General features: G+C 47.5%; 1 protein-coding gene across 1 annotated transcript in view; it reads right to left on the bottom strand.

Moving 5' to 3' along the window:
* Positions 1-223: 223 nt before the first annotated feature.
* The window catches only part of tnrc6c2 (trinucleotide repeat containing adaptor 6C2), a gene marked incomplete at its 3' end in the record, with an annotated part of 51,486 nt that continues 32,405 nt past the window's right edge, over positions 224-19,304 (bottom strand). The window contains exons 5-22 of the mRNA XM_079999791.1: positions 15,780-18,275; positions 14,224-14,427; positions 12,103-12,269; positions 11,462-11,539; positions 11,286-11,343; positions 10,844-10,986; positions 10,204-10,344; positions 9,108-9,251; positions 8,145-8,264; positions 7,589-7,672; positions 6,594-6,894; positions 5,711-5,875; positions 4,768-4,959; positions 4,456-4,605; positions 3,944-4,252; positions 1,332-1,405; positions 1,063-1,202; positions 224-569 (exon numbers count right to left, since the gene is read on the bottom strand). Of these exons, the coding sequence (XP_079855917.1) occupies positions 224-569; positions 1,063-1,202; positions 1,332-1,405; positions 3,944-4,252; positions 4,456-4,605; positions 4,768-4,959; positions 5,711-5,875; positions 6,594-6,894; positions 7,589-7,672; positions 8,145-8,264; positions 9,108-9,251; positions 10,204-10,344; positions 10,844-10,986; positions 11,286-11,343; positions 11,462-11,539; positions 12,103-12,269; positions 14,224-14,427; positions 15,780-18,275 (5,312 nt within the window). The remainder of the gene's footprint in view (positions 570-1,062; positions 1,203-1,331; positions 1,406-3,943; positions 4,253-4,455; positions 4,606-4,767; positions 4,960-5,710; positions 5,876-6,593; positions 6,895-7,588; positions 7,673-8,144; positions 8,265-9,107; positions 9,252-10,203; positions 10,345-10,843; positions 10,987-11,285; positions 11,344-11,461; positions 11,540-12,102; positions 12,270-14,223; positions 14,428-15,779; positions 18,276-19,304) is intronic.

A 19,304-nucleotide genomic window follows, 5' to 3' on the forward strand; every position in this document is an offset into this window, starting at 1 on the left:
CAGGACCCCAGTCTTCTGATTCACCGTTCACAGTTCAGAACAGCTTGAGTTGATACTGATTATCGCCACATGATTTGCTTGGGTTTTGCTCCTGTTCATATTGAAATTCTACAAACTGTTTTCTTTTGTTTCCCCTCTCTTCCGTCCACCAGGGGGCTCCAGCAGTGAGACGTATTGGTGGGGGTGGGTAGGGGGGGCTTGTTTGGTGTAGGGCGGAGCGGTCCTACATGGACTCCCCGCTCAGCAGGTCTCCAGGCAGCAGGGTGTTGATGGGAGTGGGGCTTCCGATCACGCGGGCGTCCTCCCCGCCTGGCGGCCCCCACAGGCTGGCGTACTGGGGGACGCCACCCCACAGCAGGTCCCCTCCACCGGCCTTGGACCCTCCGCCGCTGCTCCACTGGCCAATGGGGTGGGACTGTGTGGTCCCGCCCATCCGGGACTGATTGCTTCCCGGGTTGGCCTGCCAGCTAGTGGTGCTTGCCCCGAGCGACTGGCCTTGTGCAAAGAAGCGGTTCACCTCTTCTTCGCCGGCGAACTCGGCCAAGATGGTGGTGTTTCCCAGCACGCACCTTGGACAGGAGGGAGAAACAAACAAATTAGGCCCAAGTCTAAATTATATTCATGCCATTTATATCTGGTACCACAGTCTCAAATGATGAAATCTTTACTGTTAGATAGGATTTAGTTCAAACGTCCACACCCGTTTATACTATGGCGAGGGAGATAACCGTGAATCTAGGATCAAAACAGCCTTATTCTCTTCTTCTTCTCCCTCTCGGCTGCTCCCGTTAGGGGTCACCACAGCGGATCATCTGCCTCCGACACCTTCTGTTCTGCGCATCTTCCTCCCCTACACCAACCGCCTGCATGTCCTCCCTCACCACATCCATAAACCTACTCTTCGGCCTTCCTCTTTTCCTCTTGCCTGGCAGCTCCATCCTCAGCGTCCTTCCCCCAATGTAACTCTCATCTCTCCTATTATATTACATATTTACACTAATTATTGCTATTCTACATTCTACTGGCGCAATATCTTGTAAATGAAATAATGGCAAAGTTTACATGTGAAGGGACTTCTGGGCCTTGGCGGCCTCGTCCTTGGAGCTGTAGCGCACCACGGCGTTGCCCTGGGTCAGGTTGAGGTGGAATGTGATCAGGGGGCCGTGCTGCATGCACAGGGTCCGCAGAGTCGAGCCGTCAATCTGGAAAGTGCACGCACACACGTCAGCGAATGAAGGAACATAAGAGTAAAAGATCTGATCCTCGCTCTGTAAATACCCACTGGGTTTCTATTCAAGTTCTTATTTGTCACATAGGGGGGGGGGGCCTACCTGAGGGGTGAGATTCCTCAGCACCAGCCAGCTGCTGGTCCTGTTGGAGCTGTCGGTGCTCCAGGTGGTGCCCTCTGAGACAGGAGCAAGGAGACAGAGTCAAACCAGAGTACAACACTGTATAAACGCCACATTCCATGTATATTACACTATTGTATATTACAGAGTCTTGGTTCTTATCTGCATGATCGTTCTATATTTCTTATAAGTGAACTCAAGCTCCTCTGACTGAGACTCCTTTAGGTGCGACAAAAACATTGCCTGCACTGTATCTTTGACTTTAGTTTTTTTTGGTGGCGGCGGCAAACCTCAAAATGTCAATTTGAAAGGAAAACTAAAGCTCGACAGGGCGTGCCCGCACTGCGCGGATTTCACCCCAGATTGAGGTCGAAGTTGTGAACGAAACACCACGCCTGACACAGTTCAGTGCTCTGAGATGGGAGATTTATTATTTAAACAAAATTCATAACTGAGCAATTATAATAGATAACTGGCTGAACACACACACACACACACACACACACACACACACACACACACACACACACACACACACACACACACACACACACACACACACACACACACACACACACACACACACACACAGCCGCCAAAACAGCTCTGACCCGTTGAAGGATGGACTCCATAAGACCTCTGACCACATCACATCCGTCGCCATCACAGCCATCACAGCCATCACAGCCATCACAGTCTGTCGCTTGTCTAAGTCGCTCAGATCCTAAAGCTTGCCCATTTTTCCTGCTTCCAACATTTTTCAGGTCTATATTGCTTGAAATGTTCAAACATTCGCATTATCCTGCCATATTTTGTTATGTACAGTTATCTGAGGTTCACTCAGGGCTCAGTCTGGCATTACAAAATGAAACTCAAGCACTTTCAAGTACTTCTTTTATAGCGCTATTTCTTCCATTTTCAAGGACTTCACACAAAACAAATATAATCCATTTTCAATGTGATCTTTATTAATTAAAATATAATCTCATTTTCCATTATATCTATTATAAATCTCATTGTCGTATACTAATAGAAGTGTCTTTTCCATTTATACCAAACTGGATTCAATTTACATTTCTCTGGCAGAATCTATGTCAGAAAATTGATTCTGGAAATGTTTTATTACGTTACAATTTGCATAACAAAACCAGGGGGAGTAGCACTGTTTGTCAATGATCATGTTTTTTTCAAAGACACCCCATCACAAAAGGGGCTTTTTTCAAGGTTTTCCAGTACTTACATTTCTGAGGACAAAGTTCACACACTTCAAGCACCTGATAAGAACTCTGCTATTAGCGGATTGTATATTTAACGTTATCCCCAGATAGACACTATTTTATGCTTTTATTCTACTGTTTATATTATTGCTGCCTATTGTTTATTTATGTGAGCAGCTGGGACAATGCAATTTCCCCCTGGGGATGAACAAAGTTTTTATCCATCTAGCTATATCCGGGACCAATAGTATTATCTTAGCAATATAGCTGCAGGCAGCAATACACAGTCAGCAGTCCACAATACAGAGCTCAGCTTAGTCGTGTTAGATCCGAATTACAGTTTTCCGAGTTCCGGAAAAACACACCATCACTTCTTATCGACATCAATTCCAAATTTTCCAGTTCCCATGGAACGTATCACCAGTTCGTGCTGCCGCTCGTCTTTACATCAGAATTACTACTAAAACGAATTACAATTTTCTGAGTTTCCCTTGAATGCAGCATCAGCTGACGTAATGACTCTGTGACACGAGTTTTCTGAGTCACTGTGACACAGGTGTTGCGTGTTATGACTATATGCAAAAAAAAAAAATATATATATATTTTTTTTTATTAAATAAATTTTTTTTTTAAAAAGAACGTGGCTACCTGTAGTCCACAGAGTCCTGCCTTACGGTGTCTCTGTGGAAAGAAATCCCTCGTGCGGTTTCCAAACGGACTGAACACTGCATGTCCCTCAGAGACATTTCATCAACTTTTTTAACTATTGGGTGAAAATAAAACAAACATGATTCGTACCCGTTGCTCTGGAGTTCCAAGCGAACCCCACGTGTGAGGACACAAAAGTGTCACACACAATATGTTTTTGACTGTTTTCGACTCCTACAGTTTGTGTGGACTTGCGTCTGGACCAATCAACGTGCACTTGCGTCACTGCACGTTGCTCTTCTTGAGTTCAGTTTTATCTCTGAAGTACAGTGTTCCGGGACAAGAATTACGATCGTTCCTGGATGACGCAGTGCGGACACGAAAGAAAAGGTTGGCTCCTCCAATGGTTCTTAGAACTTCCTGCGGTGCCAAAACGTCTTCTTTGAACCATTACAGTTTCCGGTGTTTGTGAATTGCAGCCCGAGTTACAGTTTTCAGAGTTTCCTTTAAACGCAGCCCCGGCTCAAGATATCTCTCTAGATGTACTCACAAGAGAGAATTGACTTTTTGAGAGACGAAGCTTGGATTTATATAAATTTGGACGATGATGTCACAAAACAGTCCGCTCCTGAAACTAATAAATTACGACAGTATTTCACTAATTTCTAAAGATAATTATTAGGGGTCCTAGCTGGAGCTGGATCCCTAATAATATCTAGAGATACCGACCTGAGGAGTAGGAGCTGCTCCAGCCTTGCGCCAGGCCCAGGGAGTTGCTCCCCCAGGTGGTGGAGGACTTGTTGTTGGTGAGGCCGGGCGGGGGCCGGGACGGGGTCGTGGTGCTGCGGGGCCCCTGGGGAACCTTCCACAGCTCGTGGGAGAGAGATGCCTGGCTGTGGGAGATGGGACCAGGGGACCAGGTGGACTTCATGTCGGACAGTTTGCCTTTGCGTGGAAAGGGGGAGAGAAATGGAGGAGGAGGAGGGTTAAGGAGGTGCATCGACGCATCGCTGGTTTCAGAAGGAACTAGATTGAGATCTGTGGTTTCAGGGCTTAAGATTGTATAATACAATCAAACAGAGCTCTCTCACACCCTGAGGTGTGAGAGACAGGGGGAGGCTATGGTGCCCACGGTGCCAGCGCAGGAGAAGCATGTGAAGACACGGGTGTCAGCGTCATTGACGTGACCATGGTATAAGCACGGAAGCGAGAGGCAGAATATGTTTTCTATTGGCCTGTACCTCCACTCCGGTCGCGCAGCAGGTATCTGTTGACGTCGTGGATGTTGGTGTTGATGGTCGGCCCACTGGGGACGCTGCCGGGGGTCATGTTGGGGTCGTTCTCAGGGTCGATGTTCTGCAGGCCCTTCCATGGCACACCGGGGCAGAACTCTGGGGAGGCAAAGGAAGTGAGAGCGAGAACGCGTAAAAGAAGCCAAGATGGAATCCTAAATCCAACAAGGATGCTTATTTACGCGTTTTTTTTTAGTACCGAGAACAGTTTCTCACATGGACATTTTTATTATTATTATTTTTTCCCATTTCCACCCTTACCCGGGGGCCAGTTGATGTTGGTCCCGTTGGAGATCTTCTCGTTGGGACTCTTGCCCTGGCCCCAGCTGTCTGGGGGCACCAGTGGGCTGGTGGGGGACTCGGACCTGGACATCAGATTGTAGGGGCTGTACGAGTCCTCAAGCTGGGGGGGCTTCCCAGGGGGGCCAAGGGAAGAGGCAGCAGAAATGGCACCTGTGACACGGGGGGGAGGACAGACTTTTTCTTTAGTGTTTATTTTTTTCCCCTACATGATCAGCACTGTCCGCTGTGGGAACAGACTTCACTCTTTACAAGCCCATGCTTCTTAGAGTGATAAAGCCTAGTTAAAGACACCTTTTTTGTCTGTGGCTACGGCTGCGTTGGCTTGTTAGTCAGAGCTTGCAGAATGAATTTGTTGCAGAGAGACGTCCCCACAATGATCTGGTGAGATCTCAAGGGGTGGTAGAAAAAAATGCATGTGTCAATTTACGAGTTTGTTGTTTGCTAAAATGTAGAAAGCAACACAATACAGGACGGAAAGATCTAGGGCTTGTTTTAGACAATTTATTTCAGCGGGGAAATGTGAGGGAAACACAGCGAACATAAACATAGAGAGCAGTGGTAGTTGTATGTTCTCGATATTCTCGTGCGCAAGTCGAAATAAGTACTTGACAGTAAACATCCTCAAATATCAAAAATACTTCAAAAAAAATCATGACCTCCCATTTTCTCAACATTCATTTGTTGACCTGATGTTGATGTGCCAGTCTTGGTGCCCTTAATGATCTCCTTACTGAAGGACGCCTCACACCTAAAAGTTTAACCCTTTTTGTCTATAAACATTTGAGGACTAGTACAAGTTGTTCAATTTCTATTTAAGTACACTTCTTAAGTGTACTTAAATAGAAATTGAAATTGACTTTTGCATCATCTCTATAGCGTGCGGTGTGGTTATCCAGCTTACCGTGCTTATTGAGGTTGTTCTCCATGTGTGTGGAGTTGGCAGAGAGGTTGTCTATGGAGTTAGGGTGCGTCCACTGGGACAGACGAGACTGGGGTTGGTGGGGCTCCTTCAGCGAGAGGCCGCCCACCTCCATGCAGTTTACATTCATGTTTGGATTCAGTCCGGCTGCACGGCAAACACACAAGCGCTTTCAAACTCAAATTTTGTTGTGTGCCAGGGAAAGATGGTTATAAAAATGTGTCATATGCAAACTAACGTAGTTTATAGAAAACAAGGGCAAAAACTAATGACACATAAAAAAACTAATAATGAAAATACATTAAAATATAACAAATTGTATATTTTGTATATTATTTTTCAATTAATAAACTATTACACTATTAGATTTAGAAACTTTAAATAAACATTTCATGAAATTGAAACTGTCACGTCAAATTATTGCTTAAAATATATATATTTTTTACATCTTCCATTTTCGCGCAAATCCTCCATGACCCATTAGCAGGCCGTGCCCCACAGTTTGAATAACACTTCCGTAAGGAATAGCTGTGGGTTAAATTTAAGGTCTGAAAATGACAATATCCAAAAGAATGTCAAAATTTGAATATTAAATGATATTTAAATAGTTTGGCAGGGAACTGGAACTGGAACTTTAATTAAAATGCAGCATACGACACTGTGGTTTGCCTAAAAAGGCCAAGAGAGACTTCCACACCTCGATACAATATCGGAACTTATTGTTATGCAGTTGTGAGTTGTGAGTTGATTTTTTTGCCTGTATTATTGTAAATGTTGGGTTTATTTTTTATTCTTTCCATCCAAATTTTTTTTCAAGTTTTCCTTGAAAGACAAAACACTCCGAAACACGAACATTAGGACTTACAGAGAGAGTAGGTGCTGTAGGCGCCGGACGAGGGCGGCGGCTCTTTGGTGTGCAGTGTGTCCGAGAGGCCCTGGTTCTGGTGCGGCCCCGGGAAGGGGTCCAGGACTGATTTACCGTGGGGACCGCCTGGAGCTCCATGGTGGCCGCCGGGCGGGTGCAGGCCGGCAGAGGAGGAGGACGAGGATGAGGAAGAGGAGGAGGTGTGAGCGGGAGGCTGCTGCTGCTTCATCAGCAGAGCCTGGTAGAGCTGACGCTGGTGCTGCTGGATCTGCTGCTGCATGTTGGTGATTGTACGTGCGACCTGCGGGGTGGGGGGGGGGGGGGGGGGGATTAGTGTGTGTGTGTAACTGAGAATAAGGTGACTTTTAACCTAACCATGCTGAAAAAACAAACAAAAACAATTTATCCTATTTACGGAATAATCTCCGTGGCAAACATTGTACCCCAAGCAGTTTTTGCCAACCTCGCAAAGCTAAAGACTGGGAAAGGGAGGAAGTGAGAGAGGGAGAGATAGGGGCAGCGGGGGCGAGCAGAGAACGATGCAGGGGAGATGGAAAGAGGAGCAGGAGATAAAAACAGAGGCAGTGGAAACAGGAGGATCGGCGGATGGATGCAATAGAAAACAAGAATGATGAACACGAACGTGGACGAGCAGATGACTACAGAAAAGGAAACTGATGTTTGCAGAGTCACTCATAAAAACAAGATTTTAGGAGAATGGGGAAGAAAGCTCCTTGGGCACGAGGCTAACGTGGCCACAGAAGAACCATAAATGCTTACTCACTTCCCCTGAAAGACTTTTCTGTTAGGCAAGTAATTGTTTATTTTTTATACTACCTTTTAACTTTTATACTCTTTATACTCTATACCAAGGGTGTTGCTTACGTATCTGTCACTGTGGCTGTTTCAGTTTGTCTATGTGTGTCTGTGTCTGTGTGTGTGTGTGTGTGTGTGTGTGTGTGTGTGTGTGTGTGTGTGTGTGTGTGGGGACTGACTTGCTGCTCTTGTTGCCTGATGGGACCGGAAATGTTTCGCTGTGCCTGCATCATCTGCTGCTGGATCTGTAAACGCTGGTACGCCTGGAACAAAACACATGCATAGAGAATTGAAGAGGCTGCAAATCGTAGGACTTCCTCCATTGAAAAGTTTACTCTAGCAGTACTATTGAAGCATTTTGATATTAAATGGACTAGAGCATCAACTGTCAAAGTACATTTTCGACCCCATGACCTTATATTTCATTACAAAGGCACGTTCCATCCTAAACCCATTGACCTGTTTATGTGAAAGGTACTGATGGTCCAGTTTTGGATGTCTAATAATTTACGATTTACTGTTTTCGCCTGCGAATCCACTGAATCACTTGCATGAAAAACCCTTTCAGTAAAATAAATAGTACTGGGATCAATGCAGTGGAGCAAAAACCTAAATTAAAAACATTTTAAAAAGCAGAAAAACTACGTATTTGCCGTGAATTGTGCTTGAGCGCAGACTTAGTTTATTTTTTAGACACACAGCGTAGTGAAGTCTGACTGGGGCCCACGGACTCACCATCTGCAGTTGCTGAAGTTGGTACAACAGGGTCATTTGTTGAGGGTTTATTGGCGAGGTTAAAAGTGCGGGGTTCAGACCAATGTTTTTTGCTGCAAACTGCAAGAGCTGTGCTTGGACCTGTGGAGAGAGGGAGGGAGAGAGACTATGACAAGGCAATCCACAATGAAAAGCTGAGGATTTAACTTATCGGCTTTCAGTGGCATAAGATAGCGTGATCTTGTGATTTAAGTGGTAATACGCCAAAATCATTTAGTAAAAATAATGATAATGTTTTTAATATTTAGACCATATGCATTTTAGCTGGCAGTGCATAAGAAACTGCCATTCATCGTGTTTGCATTATGGATGAGCAATCTCTGTTTCCATTGTTGGTGGCGGGGTCCGCCTTTCCCAGCAAGGATGCTCTGATCGGCCACAGACAAGAAGTGATAGGCAGCCACGGTGAATATGTCAAACCGGCAAAGCTGTTTGCGGTCAGCAAACTGTCAATGTGGATGAACTTTGACAAAAAAAATAAATAAAGCAGCACCCTCGGATGAAACAGTATGCCCACCATAAGACATTTATGACAGTTCTCAGTCAGAGGGGTGGGGGGTTGAGAGGTGTGACTCTCAGCTGCATGAGAAGGTGTGGAAAATAAAGACACAGGATGCCTTGACTGCATTCATGCATGCATCATGCTCATGTTCCTTGCATGCTCAAATTTTGAAGTGTGTGTGAACAATATACAGTATATATTTATATCTGGCCGGGGGATTTGTGTGTGTGTGTACATTTAGAGAAGGCCTCAGTAATTTGATTACACCGATGCCTGAAGAGAGCTGAATGTTAAAAAACTGAATTAGACATTACAATTAACTATGTGTCAACCTACATGAAGGCAGTCAATTGTGTACAACAATACTCACACTCTAAATAAGTCTCAGTTTTTCCAATTCTGTTGAATATTTGTTTGCCTACCTGAGGGGAGAGAAACTGAGGCACTTGAGCGCGTGGACTAGGCTGGGAGGAGCTGAGAGACGGCACTGGTGGCTGAGGAGACTGCTGCTGCTGCAAGGCCCTGGCTTGTGCTGCTCCACTGCTGCTAAACATTCCACTGGGCATCTACACACACACACACACACACACACACACACACACACACACACACACACACACACACACACACACACACACACACACACACACACACACACACACACACACACACACACACACACACACACACACACACACACACACACACAGACAGAGAGAGAGAGAGAGAGAAATCGGCAAAATCTCTCTTTAAAAAAAGAGAAAACCCACAAAAATATGTACTTGCAAGGAGCCTAGAGCCACATCCACCTTTCTAGTTCACCAAATAACACACTTCTCTGACCTCTCAAGCACTGACAAAAGTATTGACAGTGAAGACTTTCTGAATGGCATTGGCGTACATTATTTTTAAGCCCTCTAGAAGGCTTCCCCCCAAGTATTAAGTGCTGAATGAGTGAGAGAGGGATGTTGGGTTTAGCGGCGATTACCGCGATTAGGTCAGAATTGGTCAAGAAAACGATGACTGACGAAAGACGGCTTGGTTTCCATTCAGCGTCTAGTCAGGCCTAGTTAAAAACTAGAGTTTTAGGCTGATTCCACACGGCCAAAATGAAGACCCTCAGCTGGAGTCTTTAATGTCGGATTTTTGAGTTTACAAGCAAACATTGTGAAATTCACAAATAACTTAAATTATTTTGTTATTATAATAATTTCTGGTTTATTTTCCATTATCCTGACATATGGTATTGTGTACAATTAACTGTGAGGTTTATCGTATATTTCACATTTTCTCCGAGACAATTACGTTTTTCAGTTTTATACTATAAATAAAATATGTTATCATAAATATTTTTGTCAGAATTAGTAAGTATTACTGCCTATTGTTTATTTATCTGAGCTGCTGGGACATTGCAATTTCCCTTCAGGGATGAATGAAGTATCTATCCATCTATTTATCTATCATTTAAATTTCCTCACTGATCATAAGTTCGTCCACAATGCATAGTGTGTGACATACCTGTCTGTTGTTCAAGTTTTGCATGGCCAGCCCCGGGCTGCCCTGTCCCAGCCCGGGCAGGCTGCTGTTGGCCAGGGGGAGCTTCAGGCCGGGGGAAGGCAGAAACGGTGATGGGGGGGCGTCGTCAGACAGAACGCCGTCCTGGTGAGAGGGAGGGAGAAATTAATGACAGAGTGAATTGTGGGCAATAATAGCGACGGATAGAGACTTTCCGCTGACATTTAGACTGAGTCAGCCCCTATGGATTTACATGACAACCGCCAATTAAGCTGTGTGGGTTTCCTCCCACTATGTCTCCCACTGCTTTGAATTCAAGTGCATCTGCCATTTTCAGTAAGTTAGACATGAGATTTCTGAAACTTTTTACATTTAAAGTGACATGTGGTTATTTCTGTGGTAGAATATTAAAGTGGAAATACATAAGACTATCTGTGTTGGGTGGATATGTCCAGGAATTGCACTTGAAATTCCCCATTCGGTGGGCAGCTGCCTCCAACTCCACTTTGTTCAAGATTGACTTCAAAAAGGTCCTCCATTTACATACTCAGATTTAGGACATTTTAACATGCTTCCCGGTCCTACTGAGAGCTCGGAGAGGGTTCATTTTGTACCAGCAGGGGGGCGTTGGGGCAACTGGTACCTTGTCAAGGAAGGGGTGGCGATCAGAGGGGTCTTTGGAGAGGGCGGGCGGCCGGCAAACCATGGGTTTGCTCATGCCGTTGCTGTAGTCAGACATGCCCATGCCCCGCTTGTCCAGCTCAGTCTTCTTCTCCAGCAGGGCGCCTGGGAGACGACACAGATACAGTAGATGAACCGTGTGTGTCTGTGTGTGTGTATTTGTATCACCAAGGCCCACTTTAACTAGATGAATCATTTAATCAATACCCAGGATGGACACAACAAATACGTATGATGTTTGCTTTGAAAATACAATGAAATTGGGGTAGACTGCCTTGCCCACGAGCCCTGTTGCCTTTTGTTGCAGAAGAGCCGCACTGTCACTAATGAAAAAGTAAAAGTGCGGCTGTAAATCGATGCCGAGGCTTACCAAGCGTCTCAAACACACAGTAGGAGAGACTTACTCATGGCCTGGTCCAGGTTCATATTGTTGCTCTTCAGAGCTTCCTCAGCAGGATCTCTCTGTAACACGTGCATATAAAGACATGAATAATAATAATAATAATAATAATAATAAACTATTGACATTGGCGATTCAATTCAAAGTTCTTCAATCTAGAAGGAGAGCTGCGTCTCTCACCGGGAAGCCCATGTCGGTGAGCTGTTTGATCAAACGGTTCATGATCCAGGCTTCGTCTGGCTTGTTGCCCATCTTCCCCTAAAGATAACACACAACGATAATCACGTTTAAATGTATTTGAGTGACGTCACCTGCTATATGGATGTGATTTTTCCCATGAGGATATTACAAGTTAACAGGGTTCCCACACATCCTGGCAAACCTGGAACTTTCTAATGTATTTTTCCAGACATGGAAAAGTTATGGAATATGGAAAAATTGTCCTGGATAAAAAAAAAAAAAGCTGCCCTGGAAAAAATTTATCATTGTGCAACAAAATATTTTAGAACGAATATCTATACAATACTTATTTGTATATAATATTTATTTATAAAAAATAATTAACTTTCTTCCCCTCATGCGTTTGGGCCGATTAGTCTGGCCAGAGCGTCACTGCAACTTTCCGAGGTCAGAAACTTAAGGTACAGGACAGTGGAATACAAAATAAGTTAAATAAAATAAAGACCCATGTGAGTGGACAAGGGCTTGAATATCAATGCATGTGTTCTAGAAATGTCCTGGAAAATGAATTTCTGGAAGAGAGTGGGAACCCTAAAGTCTGTAGAAATCTTCTATCCAGTATTTGAGGCTAGAAATCTCACCTTGCTCAGGACTTTCTTGAGGCCGTTGCCCCAGGAGTTGCAGGAGGAGCTGCTCTCCTGCGAGGTGGGGCTGTTCCACATGTCGCCATCCTCGGCGTCCCATTGGTTGGTGGACATGCCCATTTCTTCCCCGGAGCCTCCCCAGCCATCTTGCATAGGTTTGGGGCCTGAGAGAGCGAGACGGGGAGATAAGGACATGGGTGTAAAGGATTAGTGAACTTAGTAGAATTAGTGAGATAAGTGAGTGAAAATATACTTGATACTTGATATATAAACCATAAAAACAACGAAACAAACCGTAAAGCCTACCACAGACAAACGGTGACATTACTTCAGCTATTCAAAGGTTTGTGAGTACCTCAAGCACTGTTAAATTGCTTAAAGCTGCACGATTTGTATGCTATTGCATATAGGACAGAGTTAGTCTGCAAGTGGAGTTCAACTTCTAAACGTGAAATGCAACTATTTATTCATTCTTAAATCATCAAAACTGCTGCTGTCCTGTGGACGACCTGTGGGATGACAAGAGCACAGTTTTTTGACCTACTGAACCGCCACCAATCCCCCTCTTTGGTGAACTATTTGACTAGGTTTGGGTCTATTAACAACTAATCACTACTCCAAGAGGGGGAAAATCACCATGGGTGAGACAAATAAACATAGAACTAAACAACATGTAGATGAAAAAACAAGCATTGGACGACAACAGAGTTAAATTAATTAAGTTAATTAAGTCCAGTAAAACTGGGAGAGCAATTGGGCACGTGGCCTCTTCCCGTCATAGTTATGGCAGTAAAAGTAGAGGGATGCAACCAGGAGGGTGTTTGGTTGTGTTCAAAGCAGGTGTTGGTGGCGTGTGTGTGCCTGTGATGAGACTGCCTGTATGTATGTTGGCAAATCCGCCCCCCACCGAAGGAGAGCATTTAGGGAGTCCCGCGCCGGGCACACCCGACCAGGTTCAGGCCCCCGGGTCACAGGACCAGACAAAATGTCTAACCAGCCCCGGCACGGAACGCAGAAAGACACACAAGCCCAACCACCCCACCCCGGGCAACCCCAGTGGCGTGCCGACCCGTCGACCATCGACCCGCCCAACCCAGGGACAAGAGCGGTGGCGCCCCGGGACCCCCCCACGACCGCAAGAATATGCGCCACGGATGTCCCCACAGCCACCGGGCACCCAACCAAACGCAGAGCCCCGGTGAGACCAGGGGGACCCCCACAAATGTTCAAAACAACATTGTCCCGACTCAGGAAGACTAGGTGGGACGAGGTATTAATGAATGAAGTTATGTGAGTGCATTATGTAACTTTGTGACGGGACGTTGTGTTTATATTCAAATGAATGAGCTGAAGAAATGACACAGTACAGGGTTAAGCACAACGGCAAGTGGGAGGGTGTGTGTTATTCTCAAACTGACCACTTGGGGTCAGTGTTGGTATTCGTCACACACCGTTCTTTTTTTTTTTTTTCATGCGTTCCCTCTCCATAACAACATTTCAGAGCGACAGCACAAATAACCAGCACCAACTGAAGCGTGGAATTGCTTTAGTCCCGGGAACAGCTCCAGCAGAACTAACAAAAGATTTCAGAATCAGCACAAATGGAAACTGTTCGGAAGAAACATCCTGTTCTTGTTCACTTAACTGAATGTATTTTGTGCGCGCGCATACACACATACTGGGTGTGGTACTAGCATAAAAACCCATTGATAGGTACTGTAGCTTGGTAGCATGGAACTAGCTGGATGCAAAATTGAGGTTCAAGAGCATTGGACAGAAAACAGGCGGTCTGGTTGAAGTAGGATTAGGACTATAATCACTTTGAGGAAGACATTTGCTAAGACAGCCAAAAGAATGCATTGACAATTTAGTAGATATTGCTGACACCATTGATATGTAGATCAGATTCAACGTAACAATAAATAGACTTTTAGTGAGTTTGATTCCAGACGGAGGCACCGCGTGAGATTGCGACAAGAAGATGATGGCTATATTTCCATGACAGCATGTTGTAATCACTCCCTCCCTGGCAAATGTCGAGTTAACCTCTATCGGCAAGGCGAAGATAGAACAGAATCAACGGTCAATGCATGAGCCTCTTACATTTGTAGGCGTTACCTGGCTTGCAGGGTGCAGAGCTCGCAGGCCCATTGGGCCTGCCATAGGGTCCGGATGGTTCGTGGCCCCCGTCTCCCCACGCTCCCATGCCAGTGGTGGGCTTCCCCCAGGCGGACGTGCCATTGTCCACGGCTGATGACGGGGCGGCGGGCTCCCCCCAGGCGGGCTCAGACTTGGGCTGAACACTGGGCAGCTCTCCCCAACCTGACGGAGAGCAGGTGTAAATAATAAGAATAGCCATGGTTGAAGGAGGAGGACAAATCTGTAACATCAATTTAATAATGGTGAAAGTAAATAAAAATATGTAATTCTTATATTGAAGCCGTATAGATAGACAATTAAGGTTTATCCAGATATTTATCCTTTCCTAAAACATGCTCCTCGGTGATGAGCTGCAGTAACATGCTCATCAGTCGACCAGTCAGCTGAAGCAGTGCCATGTTGTCTATATATAGAGGCCTTTCATTGCTGCTTCCTCCTTTGACAGCAACAGACCCTCCACAGGCACAGTCTGGCCCGCCAGGCACTCTGTGTGTGTGTGTGTGTGTGTGTGTGTGTGTGTGTGTGTGTGTGTGTGTGTGTGTGTGTGTGTGTGTGTGTGTGTGTGTGTAGGAGGGGGATGAAAGCAATAACTCGTGCCAGCCGGTGCATGCCAGTTTAACTGCTGGCTTGCTTCCAGCCCCCTTGTGCTCTCTCCCTTCCTCTCTCGCTCTCTCATCTCCTCACTTATCAATCTCGCTTTGCTTTTTTCTCTCTCACTCCATCCCGCTGAACCCAGCAACCTCTTACTGCATCTCAAATTTCTCCCTTTTTCTTGGCTGCTGCGCAGTGCGGCTTTGTGTGTGTGTGTGTGTGTGTGTGTGTCTCGGGAGCTGAAAGACAGGCACTCTAGAACGTGCAGTGCATAGTCTGACCTGCAGGGGGTAGTGTTCTCATTCAGAACCATCAACGCATAATGAGAGCGGCATGCAGTGTCGAGCTTTAAGGCTCTGCCATGTCTATATGTATAGCCTTTGTCTGTAGAGTGTCTTGTTTGAACTGGCCTCTCATGCCTGCGATATAGGGTCTTTATTATGCATGCAGGACCATTAAAAGAACCCCTCATGATACTTCTGCTTAATAATGATCGTAGAAGATGCTCTAATGGAATAATCCATGCATCAAAGAGCTTTACTTGGAGACATAGCTTTTAAAACATCGTGTGTGATGTTTTAAAAGCTAGTCTATCTATTGTCTAGCAGAAAATAAAACAAAATCAGCGCTTGCCCCCCCCCCCCCCCCTCATTCTTTTTGATATTGGGACTGGGGCATAATCCTGATGCCTTTCAATGACAAAGGACTCAGTAGTGACTTGTGTTTAGCGCCTTTGCATTAATTTCTCTGTCTCACATTAGGTATGTAGGGAAGCACACTAACAAAAACAGAGTTTTCAAGGTAATGAAATAATAGTAGTAAATACTAAATAAACAGACACCTTGTAAGGAATGCAACGTTAGGTTGTCAGTAGACAACACTCCTCTAGTACGTCACTCCCAGCTCATGCTCTGATCTCTTACCTGGGTTGGCAAGGGGGGGTCTACCCTGGTGTCCCCCACTTTGGAGTGGGGTGGGTGTGTTGGGTGATCCGTTGTTGTTGCCGTGGTGCTGTGGGTTAACCGGGGGCTGGCCGTGGTTTGGGTGATGGTGCATGTGATGGGCAGGGTGGTGGTGATTGTTGTTGCCGGGGCCAACAGGGTGAGTATTGTTAATGTTGTTGGGCATCGTCATCCCACCGTTCTTGTTTGGTGGTGGGCTGCCGTTACCCTGGTTACCGCCGGGGTTGTTGCGGTCCCACATGTTGACAGTCTTATTATAGGCGTTAGGGTCGCCCCAGGTGGATGTGCCGTCATCGATCTCCATTTTCCTGCGGATGGAGGGAGGAGAGGGCTCTTCCCAGCCTGTGGGTTCCATTCCCTGGTCCTGCTTACTGGCATTACTGCCTGCCCAGCCAGAGCTGCTTTGCTTCACAGAACCAGGACCACCCCAGGACCCCATGCTGCCGCCCCCTCCACTGCCTGTGCTGTTAGTACTGCTTTCCTGGGGCCTGGAGGAGCCGGAGCCCCAGCCGCCCTGTGCTGAGCCATTGGCACGCGGGGTCTCCCCCCAGCCGTTGCCGCTCAAAGCTGGGGTAGGTTTGCCCCAGCCTCCGGATCCAGTTCCTCCTCTTGAATTATCCTTCCATCCACCACCTCCTCCTCCTCCACCTCCATTCCCACCTTCTCCTTCCCACAAGCTGCTGGAGGTGCCATTCTTTTTTACCTCCGGCTCTCCCCAGTCCCCTGTGCTGGAGCCATTGGAGCCTCCGCTGCTATTTCCCCAGCCATGGGAGCTCTTGGGGGCCTCTCCCCAGTTAGTTGCCTGGCTCTTAGAGGGGCCTTCTTCCCAGCTGGGTGACTTCTCCTCAGATCCCCAGGATTGTGGGCCCCCACTCTTGGGTCCGTTGGCAGGCATGGGCTCCCCCCAACCGCTGTTGCTGTTCGGGGCTTTGGTTACCGTCTGCTGAGGCTCCCGCCATCCTGATCCAGGCTGCACAGGCTGTGATGGAGGGGCTCCCCAGCCAGAGGACGATCCACCAGAGCTGTCACTCATCCCTCCAGAGCCAGGCCTCTGGACACTGCCCATGTTGGCGTGGACGGTGCCGCCATTGGTGCTGGAGGTTCCCCCACTGGAGCAGGAGCCCCCCCAGGTGTCTGAGCCACTGTCGCTCTTCCCTCCGTCAGAACTCACCTCCTCCATTTCCCAGACAGTGTGCTGTCGGACAGGTGTCTGCCCCCAGCCCGTGTTAGACAAAACCCTGGGGTCCAAGTCTTGGCGGGGTAGTATGGGAGGATCATCGACGCTGGAGGACCTGTCTCTGCGGTGGGAAAGGCCCTCACTGCTGTCCCCACTGCCCTCGCTGGCTGGGGCCGTTCCGGGCTGCTGTCCCCAGGAGCTGAGCTGCTGCTGCTGCTCGTGCCCTGACCCAGAGCTGCCGGCGTCGCCTGAATCCCAGCCTTTGGAGCCGTCACCGCCACCGGACGCTTTCCCCCATTCACCCCAGCCGCCACTTCCGCTGCTCCCCCCGCCGCTGCCTTGGCGGCCCCAGGCTGAGTGGCCTCCAGTGGGGTTGGAGTCCCAGCCTGAGTCCTTAGAAGAGTCAGCTGCTTTGGGGTCCCCACTTCCCCACACAGAGCTGCCTGTTAGGTCACCGTTGAGCTGGGAGGACTCGGTGGGTGACTGGCCGCCCCAGCCGGGCAGCCCATGGATGGGGCTCATGGGCTCTGGGGCTTGCTGCTGCTTCTGTTTAGTGTGGTTTGGTCCGTCAGTGTTGAGTTTAGCAGGTTCCATACTGAAAGACACATTCGTGATGGAAGTGCGCTGCTGGTCATTCTTGTCTTGGTTCATCATGCCTCCCCACCCTCCCTTCCCAGAGTCCCCTCCTCCAAGGGCTCCGTTTGACATGTTTCCATTGCCGTTCATACCCGGTGGGAGGGAAGAAGAATTGGACAACCCATTGGGTCCCATGCCATTGCCCTCGTGGCCCAGAACGGGCCAGGCTGATGGGTTGGCGTTAGGGTTCAGGTTCAAGTTAAAGTTGGGAGAGCCCCAGCTGTTAGGCGCCCCTGTTCGACCACCATTCATAATATCCTGTTTGCCCTCAGAACCCCAGCCTCGGTTGCTTGCTATGGCGTTGGGTGCCCCGGGCCCTGTCATCATGTTGGCATTCACTTTGAGGGAGGAGTAGTGGGCCTGCTGGCCTGTGGCCCCTGTGGCCATACTCATACCACTGCTATTATTATTATTATTACTACTACTGACGGTAGTTACAGCGGTGGTATCTAGGATGGAATTAGCCGAGCCTCGTGGGCATCCTGATGCTGCAGGGCGGTTTATTGAGGGCCAGGTGTCTGCGTTGCTGCTGTCAGTAGTCACTTTGTCCCAGCTGCTGGTTCCAGAAGAGGAGTCGTTTGGAAAAGAAGCTCCCCAATGGGGCGTCTCATGCTGGACACCAGGAGCACCCTGGAGAGACAAGTCTGGAGAGGGGATTCAAGGGAGAAAGACGGGGCGAGTAAAGAGAATGACAAAGAAAGGAGTATGGGGAGGGTGGGGACAGCCATTAGGGGAAACAGAGTGAAGAGAGGGAACAAAAGAGAGATGGGAGGGTGGAGGGAAGAAAAAAGAAGGACATTAGGTTAGACTAAGGAACATGGTGTATTACACTCCCCTTTAGGTCCCAGGACCAATTCCATCTCCTTGGTTGGTTACTGCTGGCGATCAACCCTTGGCAGGAAGTGATGGTCACACTATTGCGCTCTCCCCAATCTCACACATAATCAGAATGCACAGCCGAGCGTGCCACATGTCATATCAGCTATGACACATCCATATATCCTCGCGTCGGCGCAGGCAGCCAGATGGAAACAGGGGGAGGTGAAGCCTCACCCTCCCCTCTATTTTCCTTATCCATCCCATTTCTCCTCTCTTCCTCACTCTTGATTTAACTGTTTTTCTACAGCTTTTGCTTTCTCTCGTCCATAGCCTACAACGCCCCCACCCCCAACAAACACCTCTCAGTCTTTCCTCCACAAGGCCCTTTATAATTTTATTCCTCCTCCTCAGCTGTCTGTCCTTCTTTCCATCCATCTACAGCTGATGTCACCCCCTTCTTATTCCTCTCACCAAATATTTTTTTACCCTGTATTGCACTTCTTCTCCTCCTCACCCATTTTCTCCCCTCTCTCTCCCCTTCATGTCCTCCTTTCTTACTTTGCGGGTATTCCTTTCTCCTCCCCTTCATTTTTCCCTCTCTACCCTTCCACCCTTTGCTAATGCTTCTTTCCTCATGCCACCCCCCCCCCCCATCTCTCGCTTTCTCTACTCTATGGCCCATAGTGAGAGGCCCATCCGTCTCCATTGTGCCCCGCCACCCACCCACCCCCCTGACTGAGGCTGTGAAGGGAAGACCAAGTGGAACGTTGCTCATTTATTGGAATGAAACAGGAACGGCTCCTCATCCATCACTCCTTGCGCTTCGATGGGCCCGCTCCTCCTCTGACCGCACC

The sequence above is a fragment of the Zeus faber genome (genome assembly GCF_960531495.2).
Source record: "Zeus faber genome assembly, chromosome: 4".
In the NCBI taxonomy this organism is placed as follows: domain Eukaryota; kingdom Metazoa; phylum Chordata; class Actinopteri; order Zeiformes; family Zeidae; genus Zeus; species Zeus faber.